Source organism: Pteropus vampyrus, unplaced genomic scaffold (assembly GCF_000151845.1).
Source record: "Pteropus vampyrus isolate Shadow unplaced genomic scaffold, Pvam_2.0 Scaffold124, whole genome shotgun sequence".
NCBI classification, from domain to species: Eukaryota; Metazoa; Chordata; class Mammalia; order Chiroptera; family Pteropodidae; genus Pteropus; species Pteropus vampyrus.
The window spans coordinates 224,164-240,170 of NW_011888905.1; the positions used below are offsets into that span (position 1 = coordinate 224,164).

Here is a 16,007-nt window from a genome sequence, read left to right on the forward strand (position 1 = left end):
TGTTATTTTTATCTTTGTTCCTTTAGATTTGTCTTTTTTCCCTTTGGATACTTGTAAGGTTTTCTCTGTCACTGGATTTGAGCTACAGTATTTGATTAAGAGGTGCCTTGGTGTAGTTTTCTTTGTGTTGCTTGTGCTTACAGTTTGAGTTTCTGAGATCTGTGGGTTTATAATTTTCATCAAATTTAGAAAATACTGAGCTATTTTTTCTTCAAATATTTTCTCTGCTCCTTTTTTTTTTTTTTTTTTTGGTCCAGGGACTCCAATTACACATATTTTGAGCCATTTGAAGTCCCACAGCTCCCTGATACTATCTCTTGAAAAAAATTTTTTTCTTATCAGTTTTATTTTTGATAGTTTCTATTACCATGTCTGTGAATTTATTAATCTTTTCTTCTTCAAGCTTAATATTCTGTTGGTATTATCTAGTGTATTTTTCATCCCAGAACATTTTCGTTTTCAGACCTAGAAGTTCCATTTGGGTCTTTTTAAAAAGTGTCTTCCATGTCTCTAACTTTTTGAACACTTAGAACAGTTGTAATAACTTTTAATGTTCTTGGCTGCTAATTCTAATGTCTGTGTCAGTTTTCGGTTGGATTCAATTGATTGGTTGCTAGCCCCCTTCATTATAGGTCGTATTTTCATGCTTTTTTGCATGTCCGATAATCTTTGACTGAATGCCAGGCACTGTGAATTTTACCTTATTGGATTCTGCATACTTTTATATTCCTATAAAATATTCCTTTTCCTGGGATGCAGTTAAGTTACTTGAAACAGTATGTTTCCTTCAGGTCTGGCTTTTAATGTTTGTTAGGTGAACCCAGAACAGCATTTAGTCTAAGGCCACTTCTTTCCCAAACTGAGGCAAGACCTTTCTTTGTGTTCTACCCAATGCCTGGTGAATGAGGAAGTTTTCCAGTTTTGCTAATGAGAACAGACACTCTTTCCACACTTTTGGAGCTCCAGTGCTGTTCCCTAAGTCCTTGTGGGTGGGTCTTTCCGTGCCTTTGATGGTCCGATCACACCTCCGTGCTGGCTGGCACTTGGCGGACACTCAAGCGGGAGCCCTGCAGTTCTCCGTGTTTCTTTCCTGTGTGGTTTCCTTCTCACTCTGTCCCGTGAGTTCTAGTCACCTTGATTTCCTAGACCCAGTGTTCTCTCTCCAGCTCAGGAAGTTGCTGCACTGCTGCCTGGGAACTCGGAAGGCAGGAAGCTGGAGCGATCATAGGGCTCTCCTCATCGGCTTCCCGATTCTCAGGGATGACTATTTTTTGTTATCGGAGATTCAGTGTCTCAGAAACTGCTTCATATATTTTGTCTGGAATTTTTTGGTTATTTTATGCAGGAGGGTAAATCGAATCCTTGTTAATCTCATCTTGGCCACCGCTGGATCCTTTTAAGCTTTGATTTTGAACTCCCAGCTTTGTTAGGGCTGATCTAGTGTAAGCTCTCTCTAGGACTGCTTTTCCGGAGGCCCGTGACCACCTTTCAGTTTAGTGCTTTGTTAGAACGACTCACCCAACTTGGCAGTGTGCCTCAGGGCTAACAGTTATTATAGCACAGGGCACAAAACAGGATCAAGAGGAAAGATGTTGCAGAGTGGGATGCAGAGACATGAGATGCAGTCTTCCAGGTCTTCCCTCTGTGCTGGTCACACAGATGCCCTTCCTCTGCAGCTGCGACCCACAGAGACATGAGCAGTGTCTACCCAGGGAGGCCTGCTTCAGTCTTGGAGTCCAGAGCTCCTAAAGGGAGCTGATCACGTTGGCGTACACTTGTTATTGACCACCTACGGTGCAGACCCCAAACTGGCACCATCGTGCAGCATAAATCTTCACGTGCCCCAGGCACACAGTCCCTTCATCAGTTGGTGACTAAGCATTGGTTTTCAGAGCTTGCTTGAGGTTCAGAAGTATGGATCCAGATATTTGTGAAGATTAGGAAGGATTGGGCAAACCAGACTCGCTGCTGTAACTCTTTCAAGTGTTCTGGGCTGTCTGTGGAGCGGAGCGCACCTGTGGGCCCAGTCACGTCGTCCTGCTGACTGATACTGCTCATGGAGACTTTGCACCAGATTTGGGGCTCACTGTGGACAGTAGAACAGGTTCTTGATGTTCGGAGGTTCACTACTGATGCGAGATGTGTCCTGGAGCACAGAGATGACGACGATGAGTATGAGCGGCGGTGGCCACACTGGCTGAGCACGTGTTGTGCGCCACATTCTCAATGAAGCATCTCATACTGAACAGTTCGTTCTTAGTTCTTACACCAATCCTGAGTCAGGCTCTGTTTTTATATTCATTTCATGAAGGAGGAAATGTCAGAATCATTTTTCAGGTAGCCCATAGCTCGCCTTACTCCGTCACTGTTGCTGACTCCATCCCCTTCCTAGGTAAATGCTTTGTGGCTACGCAGAAGTGTGTTTGGTATTGCAGGAGTCAGTGACCTTCAAGGATGTGACCGTGGACTTTACCCAGGAAGAATGGAAACAGCTGGATCCTGTACAGAGAGATCTATTCAGGGACGTAACACTGGAAAATTACACACACCTGGTGTCCATAGGTAAGGATGACTTCTGCGAGTCAGAAGCTGGGGTACAGAGGAGGAGGAAGAGGGTTCTCTAGTGCTTAGACTGGTTTTGCCTTTACGTGAGGGACCAGAGAGACCTTGATTTTGAAAGGCTTTGAAAAGGTTTCTCTCATAGCAAGAGGAAGGACGAACTAATAATTTTTCTGAATGCAAACCAGTTCCCCAGTTACACCGTGTCTGGAATTTGTAACCTCAGAGCTGGGTCTGCTGTTCATTCCCATCGGATCGCTCCCTCACTGCCTTCCCTTGAAAGCGAGGCTGTGAGACTGGATTCTGACGTGGCGCTTTTCCCTGACGGCAGACGGTGCCTCTTTCTTTCCTTCTCCCATGAGCAGGACTCCAGGTTTCCAAACCCGATGTCATTTCCCAGCTAGAGCAAGGGACAGAGCCGTGGATCGTGGAGCCGGGCATGCCAGTGGGTGGCTTTGGAGGTGAGTAATGGGTCCCTACAGATGAGTGTCGTTCACTCGGACAGCAGCCTGAGAAGAGGAATTTGTGTGTGAAATGTAGATGCACTTGCTTCCTGCCAGATGTGGGAAGGCTTCTGGGCTCCCTCGTGCTTTGCCAGAACACGGTCTTGACACGCATCCGGTGTGATACTCCTTCCACCTTTCTGTGAAGGCAGCGTCTTGGCCTGGACTCTGGATTCCGTCTTTCCCACCCCCTCCGGGACTCTGAGCTCACGAACATCACCTCACTTTTCCACCTGTAGAGTTTCCTTTCCGGGTCTACAGGCTCTACCACTTGTACGTCAAACAGAAGTAGGGGACCTGAATTTCCGAGTACTTTTACGCAGCACCATTAATCTATGTGGCCGCCATCCAGTGCGCTCCGTTGCTTTCCCAACCACGCTCTGCAAAAGTCCCTTCCTTGCCTTTCTTCATCTCAGTGTGTGGCTTCAGAGCCTTTTACTCTATAAGGCTATCTTTGGAATTATAAATTAACTTGTAACCCATTAATTCCCAAACTGCACAGAGAGACCTCTTCATAGACCAGACCCTGGAAAAATATGCAAACTCAGGTCACTCTAGATGAAACTGAGTGAATGAGATATGGGATGGGGGTTCTTTTGTGTGGGGGAGAGAAGCACGCCACGTTCAAATTTGAGAAGTGCTGGATTAGCTAAAATTTTAGCAAGTTTCTTCCTGGGGGACCACTCGAGACATTTTTTTAACAAGCAGTTGAGCGTTAGGAATTTCCAACAGGGTTGCACAGAGTATGACACGCTTTCTCCCCCAGCCACGAGTCTGTTTCTTTCATGCTGCACCTTTAAAATCTTTCTCATAGAATATGATTTCATGAAACGTAGTTTAGAAAATTAATATTTTTTAACAAGAGCTTTATTAACTTGTGCTTACAGATGATTAACTTTCAAAAACAAGTTGTTTTATCACAAATTAAAAACTAAGTTTTAAAAAATCCCGACGAGCAGCTAGAAAATCATTTAAAAATGTTTAAATAGATATTGAAAAAAAATCCTAGGCTTTAAAAAAAATGCTTCAGTCATCAGTAAAAAGAGGTTTGTAGGTAAAAATAACAAAACACCCACGCTGCATAGGTAACGTGGACAGTCCCAGCGACCCGGCCAGTGGGCAGAAGGCAGTCAGTGGAAGCCTCGAGCTCCCTTCTCATGTTTACTTTCTGTCGCTGGAATGAGACCCAGCCAAGACGGTCTTGGCGAGCTAGCCCTCGGCCCTGTCCTCTTCGGCCTGTGGAGCAGACTCGTTCCTCTCTGGTGACTGGTCTGCGTTCGTCGCTGGAAACGTGGTTTGCAGTTCCGTAGGCATCGGTGCAGGGGCTGAGTTGCGGCAGGCAGCCCCGCCACTGGCCCTCCGCCCCTCCGCATTGTTTCCTTGCCCTCTTTCTTGCCGTCTTCTCGAGGCTGCCTTGTGACCTGGCCCCTGCAGAGTCGTGACCGCATGGCGGTGCGGACTGCCTCACTGGTCCAGGTGCCCCTTTGCCACCTGGTTGTTGGCACCTCGATTAACCGTCCTCGCACAGGGTGCTGGGGGATGCTCAGTGCCCACAGACTCTGCATGCGGTAAAGTGGGCCTCGTTTTCAGCATTTCCTCCTCTGGTGCTGTCCGTCTGGCCTTCTGGAACTTTCTCCAGTCCTTTGTTCTTCGGCTGCCCGTGGCGTCCTGGTGACTTTGTTGCTAGCTGCGTGAGAGACACGACCACGTGGGTAACATAGGTCACGGTCTGTTGCATACTTGTTGCTTTCGGCTGGAATTCCCGCCAGTGCTGGGACCAGCTTCAGCCACGGCCTTTTACCCTTTATCCGCATCGGACGCCGTGGTCTCCAGTTCCCCACTGAGGAGTACGTGGACGGGGCGAGCTCCATGGCCACCTGCTGTGCAAATACTGAACACTTGGTGGTCCCCAAACCTGTGTTGCTTTCATCTTGTCGCCGCTAGGGAGGCGCTGCTGTCACGAGGCCGCCCACGCTCACGGCTGCTGCACCTTCCCCAGATGCCGGGTGCACCGGCGAGGTCGGGCAGCTCGGAGTCTCCGCTGGCCGCTTATGCGTGCGATGATGGTGATGCTGACGGTGACGGTGACGGCGGCTGGGCTGGCAGCACGGGAGACTCGAGGTTCTCTGGGCTGTGCTGTAACCCTGCTGCCATGGAACAGAGGGGTGCCGTTTTAAACGTGGCCTCTTTCCCTGATCCCCGGCACTGACCCCCTGCTTCGTTTCGTCGTCTTTCTAGTCTCGGGGCGGGACGGGCCGCTACGCAGTCGGAAGTGGAGCAGGGCGGCTCTGCTTCCTGATCGCGTCCTTGTCTTTTCTTCCTTCGCTTCTTTGCTGATGAACTGCTCGCTCTCACGAGTCAGCCCACACTTCCACCCGTTTTCTCACGTATGTTCCTCTGGCTTCGGGTACCCCTTCCCTTCCTTCACTGAGCTGATGTCCCCTACCCTGTATTTAAGATCTTGGGTATTCTGCTACTTTTGGCGTCTTCCAGCCCCACAAACACCACTACAGCCTCCGTTTCTCTTCCTGATTCTCAGAATGCCTGGAACTCGTCGTCTTCCCTAAAATCATTTCCTCCCCTATTTACAGCTTGCCCATTTTTAGCAGCGATATGACTGTTCCTTCAGTGTTCCAGGACAAAAACCGTGCAGCCTTCACTAGGTCTTCCCTGTCTGTTCTGTCTGAAGATTAGGGTTCTTGGATTTCTGCTTTGCTGTTTGTCGGCAAAGAATCTGTTGAGACCGTCTCCTCTAAATTCAGTCCCTCTGTGTCTCCTCTTAGCGCCCTCTGAGCCACCCTTCAACTAACTGTCGCCCGAAGTGGAGTTCCCTTACTGGTTCTTAGATATTAGCTGTGAAATTCAACGAGAGATTCTCTTGCTATTTTTAAATTTTATTTATCATTCTCCTTACCTCTATCCAAACTTTTCCCCAAATATTAGGGCTCTATTTGAAACTCCCCAAGAATTTCCTGAAGACTTTGCGTTTGTTTAGCCGCATTAGGTCGTCCCCACAGCAGCATCCTGTTGTCGTCGTCATTTTTCCCTCTATTCAGAGAATACAGCATTTTCTTTTTTCTTTCAGACTGGGCGACAAGACCAGAACATAGCCTATCAGTCCCAGAGCCGGGCACTTCTGCAGGGCCAGCTCCAGAGGCAACAGTGGGAAAATGCAAAAGCAACGATCCCGGTAGCTCTAACTTCTCAGAAACTCGGGTGTCCAGACGCAGTCCAGAGAGGCAGCAGGCAGAGGGACAGACACTGCCAAGGGGAATAAACTCAACTGAAAAGGCAACGTCTGCTTTGGAGCGAGACCCTGTAGATCACGACTTTGGAAAAAGCCTCAATATCACTTCCAACCTTGTAACACAACAAAAGATATCTCCGGAAGAGTCCTCTACGAAACCACGCATCAAACGGAATTCAAACCCAGTTAAAAAAGAGAAGTCTTGTAAGTGCAACGAATGTGGGAAAGCTTTTAGTTATTGTTCAGCGCTTATTCGCCATCAGAGAACGCACACTGGAGAAAAACCCTACAAATGTAACGAATGTGAGAAAGCCTTCAGCCGCAGCGAAAACCTTATTAACCATCAAAGAATTCATACTGGAGATAAACCCTACAAATGTGATCAGTGTGGAAAAGGCTTCATTGAGGGTCCATCTCTTACTCAACATCAAAGAATTCACACTGGAGAAAAACCCTACAAATGCGACGAATGTGGTAAAGCCTTCAGTCAGAGGACCCATCTCGTTCAGCATCAGAGAATTCATACTGGCGAGAAACCATACACTTGTAATGAATGTGGAAAAGCCTTTAGCCAGAGGGGCCACTTTATGGAACATCAGAAAATTCATACAGGAGAAAAACCTTTTAAATGTGATGAATGTGATAAAACTTTCACCAGGAGCACTCACTTAACTCAACATCAAAAAATTCATACTGGAGAGAAAACTTATAAGTGTAATGAATGTGGGAAGGCCTTCAATGGGCCCTCGACATTCATCCGTCATCATATGATTCATACTGGCGAAAAACCATACGAATGCAATGAATGTGGGAAAGCCTTCAGTCAGCACTCAAACCTCACTCAACACCAGAAAACGCATACTGGGGAGAAGCCGTACGATTGTGCTGAGTGTGGAAAATCCTTTAGTTACTGGTCATCCCTTGCTCAACATCTGAAAATTCATACCGGAGAAAAACCTTACAAATGCAACGAGTGTGGCAAGGCCTTCAGTTACTGCTCATCTCTCACTCAGCATCGGAGAATTCACACCAGAGAAAAGCCCTTTGAATGCAGTGAGTGTGGGAAGGCTTTCAGTTACCTCTCCAACCTTAATCAGCATCAGAAGACTCATACCCAAGAGAAAGCTTACGAATGCAAGGAATGTGGCAAAGCTTTTATTCGGAGCTCATCTCTTGCTAAACACGAAAGAATTCACACCGGCGAGAAGCCTTATCAGTGTCACGAGTGTGGCAAGGCCTTCAGTTATGGCTCGTCCCTTATTCAGCACAGGAAAATACATACCGGAGAAAGACCTTACAAGTGTGGTGAGTGTGGCAGAGCCTTCAACCAGAACATACACCTTACACAGCATAAAAGAATTCACACGGGAGCAAAGCCTTATGAGTGCGCCGAGTGTGGCAAAGCCTTTCGACATTGCTCATCTCTTGCTCAACATCAGAAAACTCACACAGAAGAAAAACCCTACCAGTGTAACAAATGTGAGAAGGCTTTTAGCCAGAGCTCCCATCTGACTCAGCATCAAAGAATCCACACTGGCGAGAAGCCCTACAAGTGCAACGAATGTGACAAAGCCTTCAGCCGGAGCACTCACCTGAGTGAGCATCAGAACACCCACGCTGGGGAGAAGCTGTACAGCCGTGATGAATGCAGGAAGACTTTCAGCCAGAGCACATACCTCGTTCAGCATCAGAGAGTTCATTCGGGAGAGAAGCCTTTTGGATGTAACGACTGTGGAAAAGCCTTCAGATACCGCTCTGCTCTCAGCAAACATCAGAGGCTGCACCCTGGCATATGACTGTTCTAGAAGCATCATAAACGTGGGGGTGCGTTTACTCTGCTTTGTCCTCTGTTAAGTACTGAAGAACCAGAGCAGATTGAGAAACTGACTGACTGCTTAAACCGTTTTAACTTCTCACTGCCGTGCTATGGAATCGTTGGTCTGAGTAATCACTTATGTTGTTAAGCAAGTTTGTGACATTGGAAAATTCAGCTGTTTTAAATTTCACTTTCTGCCATGAAACGAGGGATTTGGAATAGATGATGTCAGAGGTCGTTTGGAGTTTTATATTCAGTTTTGCTTATTCACGATATATTCTTGAATAGGATTACTATACATCACATTTTGCCGTGTTGCATCTAGAGTGTATATTTATGCATGTTTTGCTAGCAAAGCACTTACGCTTCAGTAACTGGACTGGAGATCTATTATGCTCCTGTCCTCATGCATTTGAGTTGTTTAAGTAACTGTTTCCTAATAAAAATAAGCCCAAAATACTCTCACGTTAATGTTTCAGTAATATATAATGGCTTAACTCAGTACGAGTTTTCGACTTTTCTTTTCTAGTATGTTTTAACGTTTAGTTTATCATAACTAGAGATTTTCTGCAGCTTTAACAAGTGTTATTTAACCCCGGTTACACAGTGGAATCACTTTGGGAACTTAATAAAACTATTGCCAAGCCCCTCTCCCAGAGACTGTCATTGAATTGGCTTAAGGGGGTGGGGCCCAGACATCAGCATATATTTTTTAACTCCTGGTTGTGTTGCATCTATAAAATGAAGGGTACCCAAGGAGTTAACTGTTAATTTCGTCAGGTGTGATAGCATGTGTGAGAATAGTCTGTGGTTTTTAGAAATGCATAAGGAACTATGTAGGATTAAATTGCATGTCTCACTTTCATTTAAAATATCAGCAAAAGAATAAAAGAAAAAAGGGACTAATAAAGGAAATTGACAAAATTTTAATAATTAATGAATCCTGGCAATGAGCATATAGGAGTTCATTATACTGTTTTATAATTTTGTGTATGTTTTAAATTTGTCATAATTTTTATAAGTGAACGTTTTATCACTTATTTCCTAGAGAGCATGTTTAAAATAGATTTGACATTTTTTATGATCTTGGAGGTAAAAATGAACAATTTTAAAAGTGTAAACAAAAGTTCTAGAAAGAAATTAAGAGTTTACTCTGATATGACTTGCAAATAAGAGAACGTGGCCTTCCTCACGAACTGAAAACATGCCTCTGAAGTGGGGAGAATGGCGCAGCGTGCTTAAAGGCACACGTTTAATAGTTTTATTAAGTTCCCAGGGTTGCTAGGAAACAAGGCCATAAGTTTACATAACTCATTTTTTGATTGGAGGGGCAACTGGACATTCAGCACTCAGCCACTCAGTGGTCTGCAAGTGGGGTTATGAGATGAGAACAATGAGTAACATAAGCATCTCTCAATGTCCTAGTCACCGTTCAGGTCCGCAGAACACAGGGTTTTGGTCAAATAGGTTTGTACAGGGAGTGTAGTTTGTGGCACAGCTGAAGCAGCATCAGGAGGCTGTCTGCCACAGGCGGTCTGGAATCTGAGAGCCAGAGCCATGCCTTGTCGGTAGCTTCAGAGTTTCAATTACAAAAAATTCGAACGTTGGCCACAAATTACGATGTTACAGTTATTATAAGTCCTCAAAAGGCGCAGCCTTGTCTTGATTGCCCTCCAGCCCCTTTTCCTAAGTTCTCTCCTCCGCCCTTCCTTTCCAACTCCTTCATCTCTCATAGGCTAATTTTAAAGACGTGTGTTGGGAGAGAAAAGGCAAGGGGCGATGTGAAACGATAGATCTGGCTTTGAAGGGATGTGAAAGTTAAATTTATCACCAGCTGTTGTCTCCATCTCCCAAAACAGCATGAAAAGCCATCAACTAGGAATTGGGGCAAAGGGCCATTCCACAGTCACTTCCAAATCCATGCTGACAGCTTTCAGGCACCTGGGATTCTTAACCACCTATAGTCTGTTTTCTGTCTTTAATTGTTAAAAATAACATGCAACACCTGATTAGTTTGCAAGAATGACTTAATTCGTACCAGGAAAGGTAGGAAATCACTAGCAGAATTTCAACAGAATCTTATGCATGAAAATCAGATAGAAAAATGAGTATACTGATTTAGCCAGCATAGCCAACAATGCACTTTCTCCATTAAAACCAAGTATTAAATTGAATTTAGTCAGATCTCCAAACTGTGTGGCAAAAGGCATTAAGACAATGTTAAGAGCACCTGGAGCGCAGTCAGGTGTTTGTACCATGAAGAAATACTTTTCACTACAGAAGAAACCTGAAGCAACCATCCTTGCTCTTGCGGTGCGCCTGTCAGTGTGGGGCACCCACGCGTGCTCACGCCTGGTGCTGTTGGAAGGGAGGCGATGCCTGGGGTCCGCAGGCTGAGAAGTGAGCGCCTTGCCGACCCACAGAGGGGGCCAGCGGCCTTAGGGGCTCCGGGCCGTCCTGCCCCTGCGCCCCGGCCCGGCGGCTCCTCGCGTGGCCCCCGCAGCCACACTGGGACACGCATGTGTCTTCTAGATGAGAAGTCTGGATCTGAAGCCAAGATATAAACAGTAGAGCAGCAGGACATTTTCAAAGAAGGTTTATACCAAGGAATAAAGGTGGAAGAGGAAATCTATGGGGGAAATCTAGAGGCCAGTTTAAGACTCATCACCTAAATCAGGAGAAATATCTGGGACAAGACATGGTCATCTGCATGAAAATTCCTGCCAATGAAATGTATGGAATCTCGTGAATTTGGAAAATATTTCAGTATAAGATCAATACTTGTTTCAGAGCAGCATGATCCAATAGAAGAGCGTTGTTGTCAATATGGTACACGTGGGAAGTGTTTAAAGAAAACGGATTAATTATACAAATGAAATGTGATGGGAAAAAAACCTTGTAAATATAGCGAATGTGGGAAAACCTTCGGTGATCACACCACACTTGTTCAGCATCAGAGAACTCATACCGGAGGGTGAGCCTATAGATGTAATGAACGTGGAGAGGGATTTAAGCAGAGTTGTCACTTCACAAACCATCAGAAGACTCATGCAGGAGGAAAGCCCTACAAATGCAATGACTGTGGAAAGGCCTTCAGTTATTGCTCAGTTCGTATGCAATGTCAGGGAATTCACAGTGGGAGAGACCTTACAAATGTACTGCACGTGACGTGGCAAGACACTCAGTCATAGCACATACCTTACTCAGCATCAAAACATTCACACAGGTGAGAAACCCTCCAAACGCCTTGAATGTGGAGAGGCTTTTAGCCACATCTGGGATGGGATGGGATGGGATGGATGGGGAGGGATAGGGTGAGACAGGTGGAGTGGGTGAGGTCGTCTGGAATGGGGTGGGGTGGATGAGGATGAGGACATTTTCGTCCGAGGCGGGAGTGCTTACTCCATGCTCCAGGCTGCCCCCTTCCCCCGCATCCCCCCCCCGCCCCAAGGTTTCCTCAGGCCTTGCTGTTCTTCGACCCGCAGCGACAGCCCCCTGAAGAGGCGGTTCAGAGGCTGAGTCTGGCCGACAGAAAGCGCAGACTCGGAGGTGCTGCGGGAACCAGTGGGGGGCGGGATGAGGAAGGATTGATGGTGGGGTGGGGATGGGAGGGTTGCTAAAGAGGCTGAGGGAAGGGAAGGGAGGCGAGGAGGGAGGAGGAAAAAGACGAGGAGAAAAACGGAAACCGTTCTCCTGATGGAGACGCCCTGGTCCTCAGCCAGGGGCCGCCGTTCGACTGCAGGGCGCAGCTGGAGATTGTGGACTGCCTTGGGAGTTTTGCAGCAAATCCAGTGTTAAGCTGTATTCGACAGCTGAACCAAATCTACGTCTAGATCTCACATATTTAACCTTTCCTAAGGAAAGCCCTTCCACACCCCGCCCGAGTATCAGTCTGCCATGGCGGTGTGGCCCGCGAGGCTCCCGGCCTCGCCCTCCGGCCAGGAATCTCGCCCTCTGCTTGATGACTTAAGACATTTCAGGTAAATTAATACTCATTGGCTATGGTACTTTGCCTCCTCGTGTAAAATGCCCTCCCTGGCCCCCCGCGATGGGGACAATTGGAAACACTGAGTCAGAGACGACCCCTTCAGTTGCGGGGACCTCATGCCCTATTTCATGGAAGAGGTGACAAATTCCGCATTTACTTCCATTAAAGGACTTTTCAAATTATTATCTGCTTATTATGCTTTGATTGATTGTGGATCACAAGGAGATGCAAATATAACACAATCCACAAGAAGTATTTTTAACAGATTTGGGGGCACGAGAAATAACATCAGATTTCAATGTCCATATCTGTATTTGGTACAGAGAGATATGGTGGGAAAATGAAGAAAATACTAAACAGAAAATGATGTATTGCAATAAAGCTCCATGGGAAGTGACAAATTCAGGGAAATAAAGAGTCGATGTAAAATCTTCCACCGAAGATCAAAGAAGGGCTCCCTGCCTCGCCGTCTCGTTGGCATTGAATTACTATAGTTTTTAAGACAGAAGTCACTGTATCCTTCAGTAGAATTTAAATTTGTGAAGAAAAATTTAGATGTTCACTGATTTTGAGAGGGAATACCAAGTTTGTAAAAAATACTTTTAGAAGGAGTAAGAACACCCCAAAAGCAGTGAGGTGTACAGTAGGGCCAACCACATTCATTCCTTCCTTTCTAATGACTACCTTTTTTCTTACACCAAGAAAAAAAGGTCCTATTTTACCAAATTTGGCAGATTCTTACCATTGCTCTCCAATGCTTGCTTTTCACTTTTCTTCTCTTGGTTTTTCATTGTTTCTTTGTGTCTTTTTTGGTTATTTCTTGGTGTCCAGTAAGTAAGATTTAGCTAAGCATTCCATACATATTTAACCGTAGCAATCAGTTGGTTTCTGCTTATTTTCCCTCCTTCAACTGTGTTAAAATAAGGATTGTCTTCTTGTGGCCCTTTATGTACCTTCTCTACCGACCTGTAAAAACCTTAACAGGTGCTGGAGAATTGACTCTGGGGGGTTAAACATCTGCTTGGTTCCTTTTCCTGAGCATGACACTGGCTCAGGGCTACCACTGAATTCAGATAGTCTCTACTCCTAGCTACAAACCCAGGTAAAGTTCTTACTCAGAGCCTGGGTAACTCAATCGGCAGAGCATCAGACTTTAATTTGAGAGCCCAGGATTCAAGTCCCTGTCCAGGCGGTGAGGTTTTGTTCCCCTGATGCAAAGGGTGCTAGGTTTTTGGCTTGAGGAAATTTGAGTTAGAGTTTGACAACTTTTATTTGCCTAAAATGAGATGCCATGAAGTCAGTTACCATCCACCTCAACTGGTAGCTGAGATTTGCTCCTTCTATTCCAAGCAGAAGATGGAGGTTTCCTGCAGGACACAGCTGGAAAGGCTTACATCCCACGAAACATAAAAAAGCTAACCCTCCAGACTCAGACTATTTAGAAAAGGAACCGGAAACTGTAGTTATTGGCGACAGTGTTCACCGTGTCAAACCCAGGACCTCTAGGTGTTCAGTCCTTCGCTCCCATGAGCTACATGGCAGGTGGGGAAAGCTCTCCACCGCACCTGGCCAGGTCACATTCTAAAGATAAGCACAATGGCAAGGAGTCGTTTGACGGACACTGCAGTACTTGCGGACTGTGATGGCTATCGTTAGACACCTATTAGGAGTGATAAAAGAAAATGGCGACACTGACAAAGGCTGGCGAGGTGCAGAGAAACTCTGTTTGTCATACATTGTAAAATGGTACTGCCATTCTGGAAAACAGTTTGGAAGTCTCTTAAAAACTAAACACACATTTACCATACATCCGTACTCCACTCCTGGGCATTTCTCCCGAAACAATGAAAATGTGTCCACACAAAGGCCTGTAGTTATTATTCGTAGAAGTTTTATTTGTGAAAGCCCAAGCCTGGAGACAACCAAAACGGTCCTCCAAAGACGAGTTCTTAAACCATGGCGTAGTACTCAGAAGCAAAAATGAACTACTGATACACGCAACAATTTAGACATACCTCAGAGGCGCTGTGCTAAATAATAAATATAATAATAATAAAGCCACTCTTAAAAGGTTACACCCAAAAGCTTATAGTCCTAAAGATAAAAGGTTGACGACATGGCACGGGGCTCCGTCCACAGTCCTTACACAGGCCGCTGCAGACAAGAGCTGGCGTTCGGAGACGCCCGCAAAGTTCTGCTCTCAGATACGAGCCACGGGAAAGGGAGATCCCATCGTTATTAGATTGTTATCATTGTTATTATTACTGTGTCAAAACGGCCCCACGCGACAGGCAACCGAAATTGTGGCTGCCATGGAATAACTGGAGCGATAAACTCAGTTTACTCCATTCCAGGGGCACCATCCTTGTGAAATTTCTGTGCTCTTGCAAGCAAAAACTTTCTCTTTTATTCGAAAGATCGTCTGGGAGACTTTTGACAGGAAATGAACAGAACAGTTAACTCACCTGCTCCAGGACTCCCAGGATCCGGCAGAGGAGCCCCCGCCCCACACCCCCGCCGCCCAGCTCTGCACAAAGCGGCTCCTGGGAAAGTAAACTTCCTGTTCGGGGCACTTCGGCGCGCGGGAAAATATGCGGGCCTGGGGGTGACGGCCCGGGGTCGCCCGGGGGTGGAGATCGAATCTCCCTCCCGCAGTCGGGGGCGGGGGAGGGGGGTTGGATTTTCAGGCAAAAGTAAGGCCTGGGCAGGTCAGGAGGAGGCGTCCCCGCCCTCTGGTCCATAATACGAGGGGCCGGGATGGTTGGGGACGCGCACCCAAGTCTGGCCCGGCCCAGGAGCCCCGGTCTTCGGGGCGGCCGCGTCACCGGGCGCGGTGAAAGAAAGGGCCAAGGAGAAAAGTTCCGCGTCAGAACCTGGACGAGCCGTTTTCATAAACCGGACAACAACCCTCTCTCCTCCCGGCCAGCGGATCCGCGCAGCTTCAAAGTGGAGTCCGCGCCGCGCGCACCTGTAACCGCCGAACTGCTCCGCCCCCTCCATCCGGGGACCTGCGGCGAGCCCATGGCTGTCACTAACTGAATGAGTCCACTCTAAGTCCATTCACATATTTCTGACAAAGAAAATGGAATAAGTCTACTGCCACGCCACCCTGAACACGCTCGATCTCGTCCGATCTCCGAAGCTAAGCAGGGTCGGGCCTGGTTAGTACTTGGATGGGAGACCGCCTGGGAAAACCAGGTGCCGTAGGCGTTAAAAAAAAAAAAGAAAAAGAAAAGAAAATGGAATAAATCCATATAATCAATTTTAAAAAGAAAAAAGGAAATATATTAAGTTTAACCGATGTACTGAACTGGCTACAAAAATAATATACTGAATGAAGAATAAATCGTCTACAATCATTTACCATAAAAATATTAAAATAGTTAAAAATATTTCTTAAAATTAGGAAATTGATCATTTTCCAAGGGGGAAAATAAACGCCTAACTTGGATACAGTTATTGTATCCAAGTTATTGTATCCAAGTTAGAAACCAAAAAGTCGACTTTTATACAAATGCCATAAGGTCTCATTTAATTTGCGGCTCAATATTTTGCTAAGGCAGAGTCAACTAGGTGACTAGCATTCTGAAAAATCCGAAAAACAAGTAACTTTCAGAGATTACTAAAACGATTCCTTCCAATAACAAGAAAATTGCCATGGACCGAATCCAACTCTTTTTAAAAAGTTCGTCGGAAAACGGGTTCCCTTCCAGATCGGCTCTGTCCAAAAGCGGGTGTGGGCGTGGGCCACATTTTTGCTCGGGCCCCGTTGGGCCAGGCGGGGCGGTGAGGGAGGAGATGGCGGGGCCAGCCGGCGCCTGCGGGGGCTCGGGCCCTAGGTGGCTAGGCGAGATGTCCCCAGGCCCCGCCAGACTCAAAGAGCGAGCAATGGGA

At 46.5% G+C, this 16,007-nt stretch overlaps 1 protein-coding gene, 1 long non-coding RNA gene and 1 pseudogene across 4 annotated transcripts in view; 2 read left to right on the forward strand and 1 right to left on the reverse strand.

Annotated features, from left to right (window-relative positions):
- ZNF184 (zinc finger protein 184) overlaps positions 1 to 8,596 on the forward strand; it is a 15,277-nt gene extending 6,681 nt beyond the window's left edge. For 2 of the 3 annotated variants that reach the window (XM_011366342.2, XM_023534379.1), the window contains exons 3-5: positions 2,436 to 2,562; positions 2,925 to 3,020; positions 6,148 to 8,596. In XM_011366342.2, the coding sequence (XP_011364644.2) occupies positions 2,436 to 2,562; positions 2,925 to 3,020; positions 6,148 to 8,105 (2,181 nt within the window). In that variant the 3' untranslated portion in view covers positions 8,106 to 8,596. Of the gene's footprint in view, positions 1 to 2,429; positions 2,563 to 2,890; positions 3,021 to 6,147 lie in introns of those variants that run through there. The other variant, XM_023534378.1, reaches the window with a different exon arrangement.
- On the reverse strand, positions 3,914 to 6,141 carry LOC111743872. The gene is made up of 2 exons (XR_002781915.1): positions 5,977 to 6,141; positions 3,914 to 5,209 (listed from the first exon to the last, which is right to left on the reverse strand). It is a non-coding gene; the product is annotated as an uncharacterized LOC111743872 (long non-coding RNA).
- Positions 8,597 to 15,204: 6,608 nt separating the features above from the next.
- LOC111743878 lies at positions 15,205 to 15,323 on the forward strand (annotated as a pseudogene).
- The last annotated feature ends 684 nt before the right edge of the window (positions 15,324 to 16,007 follow it).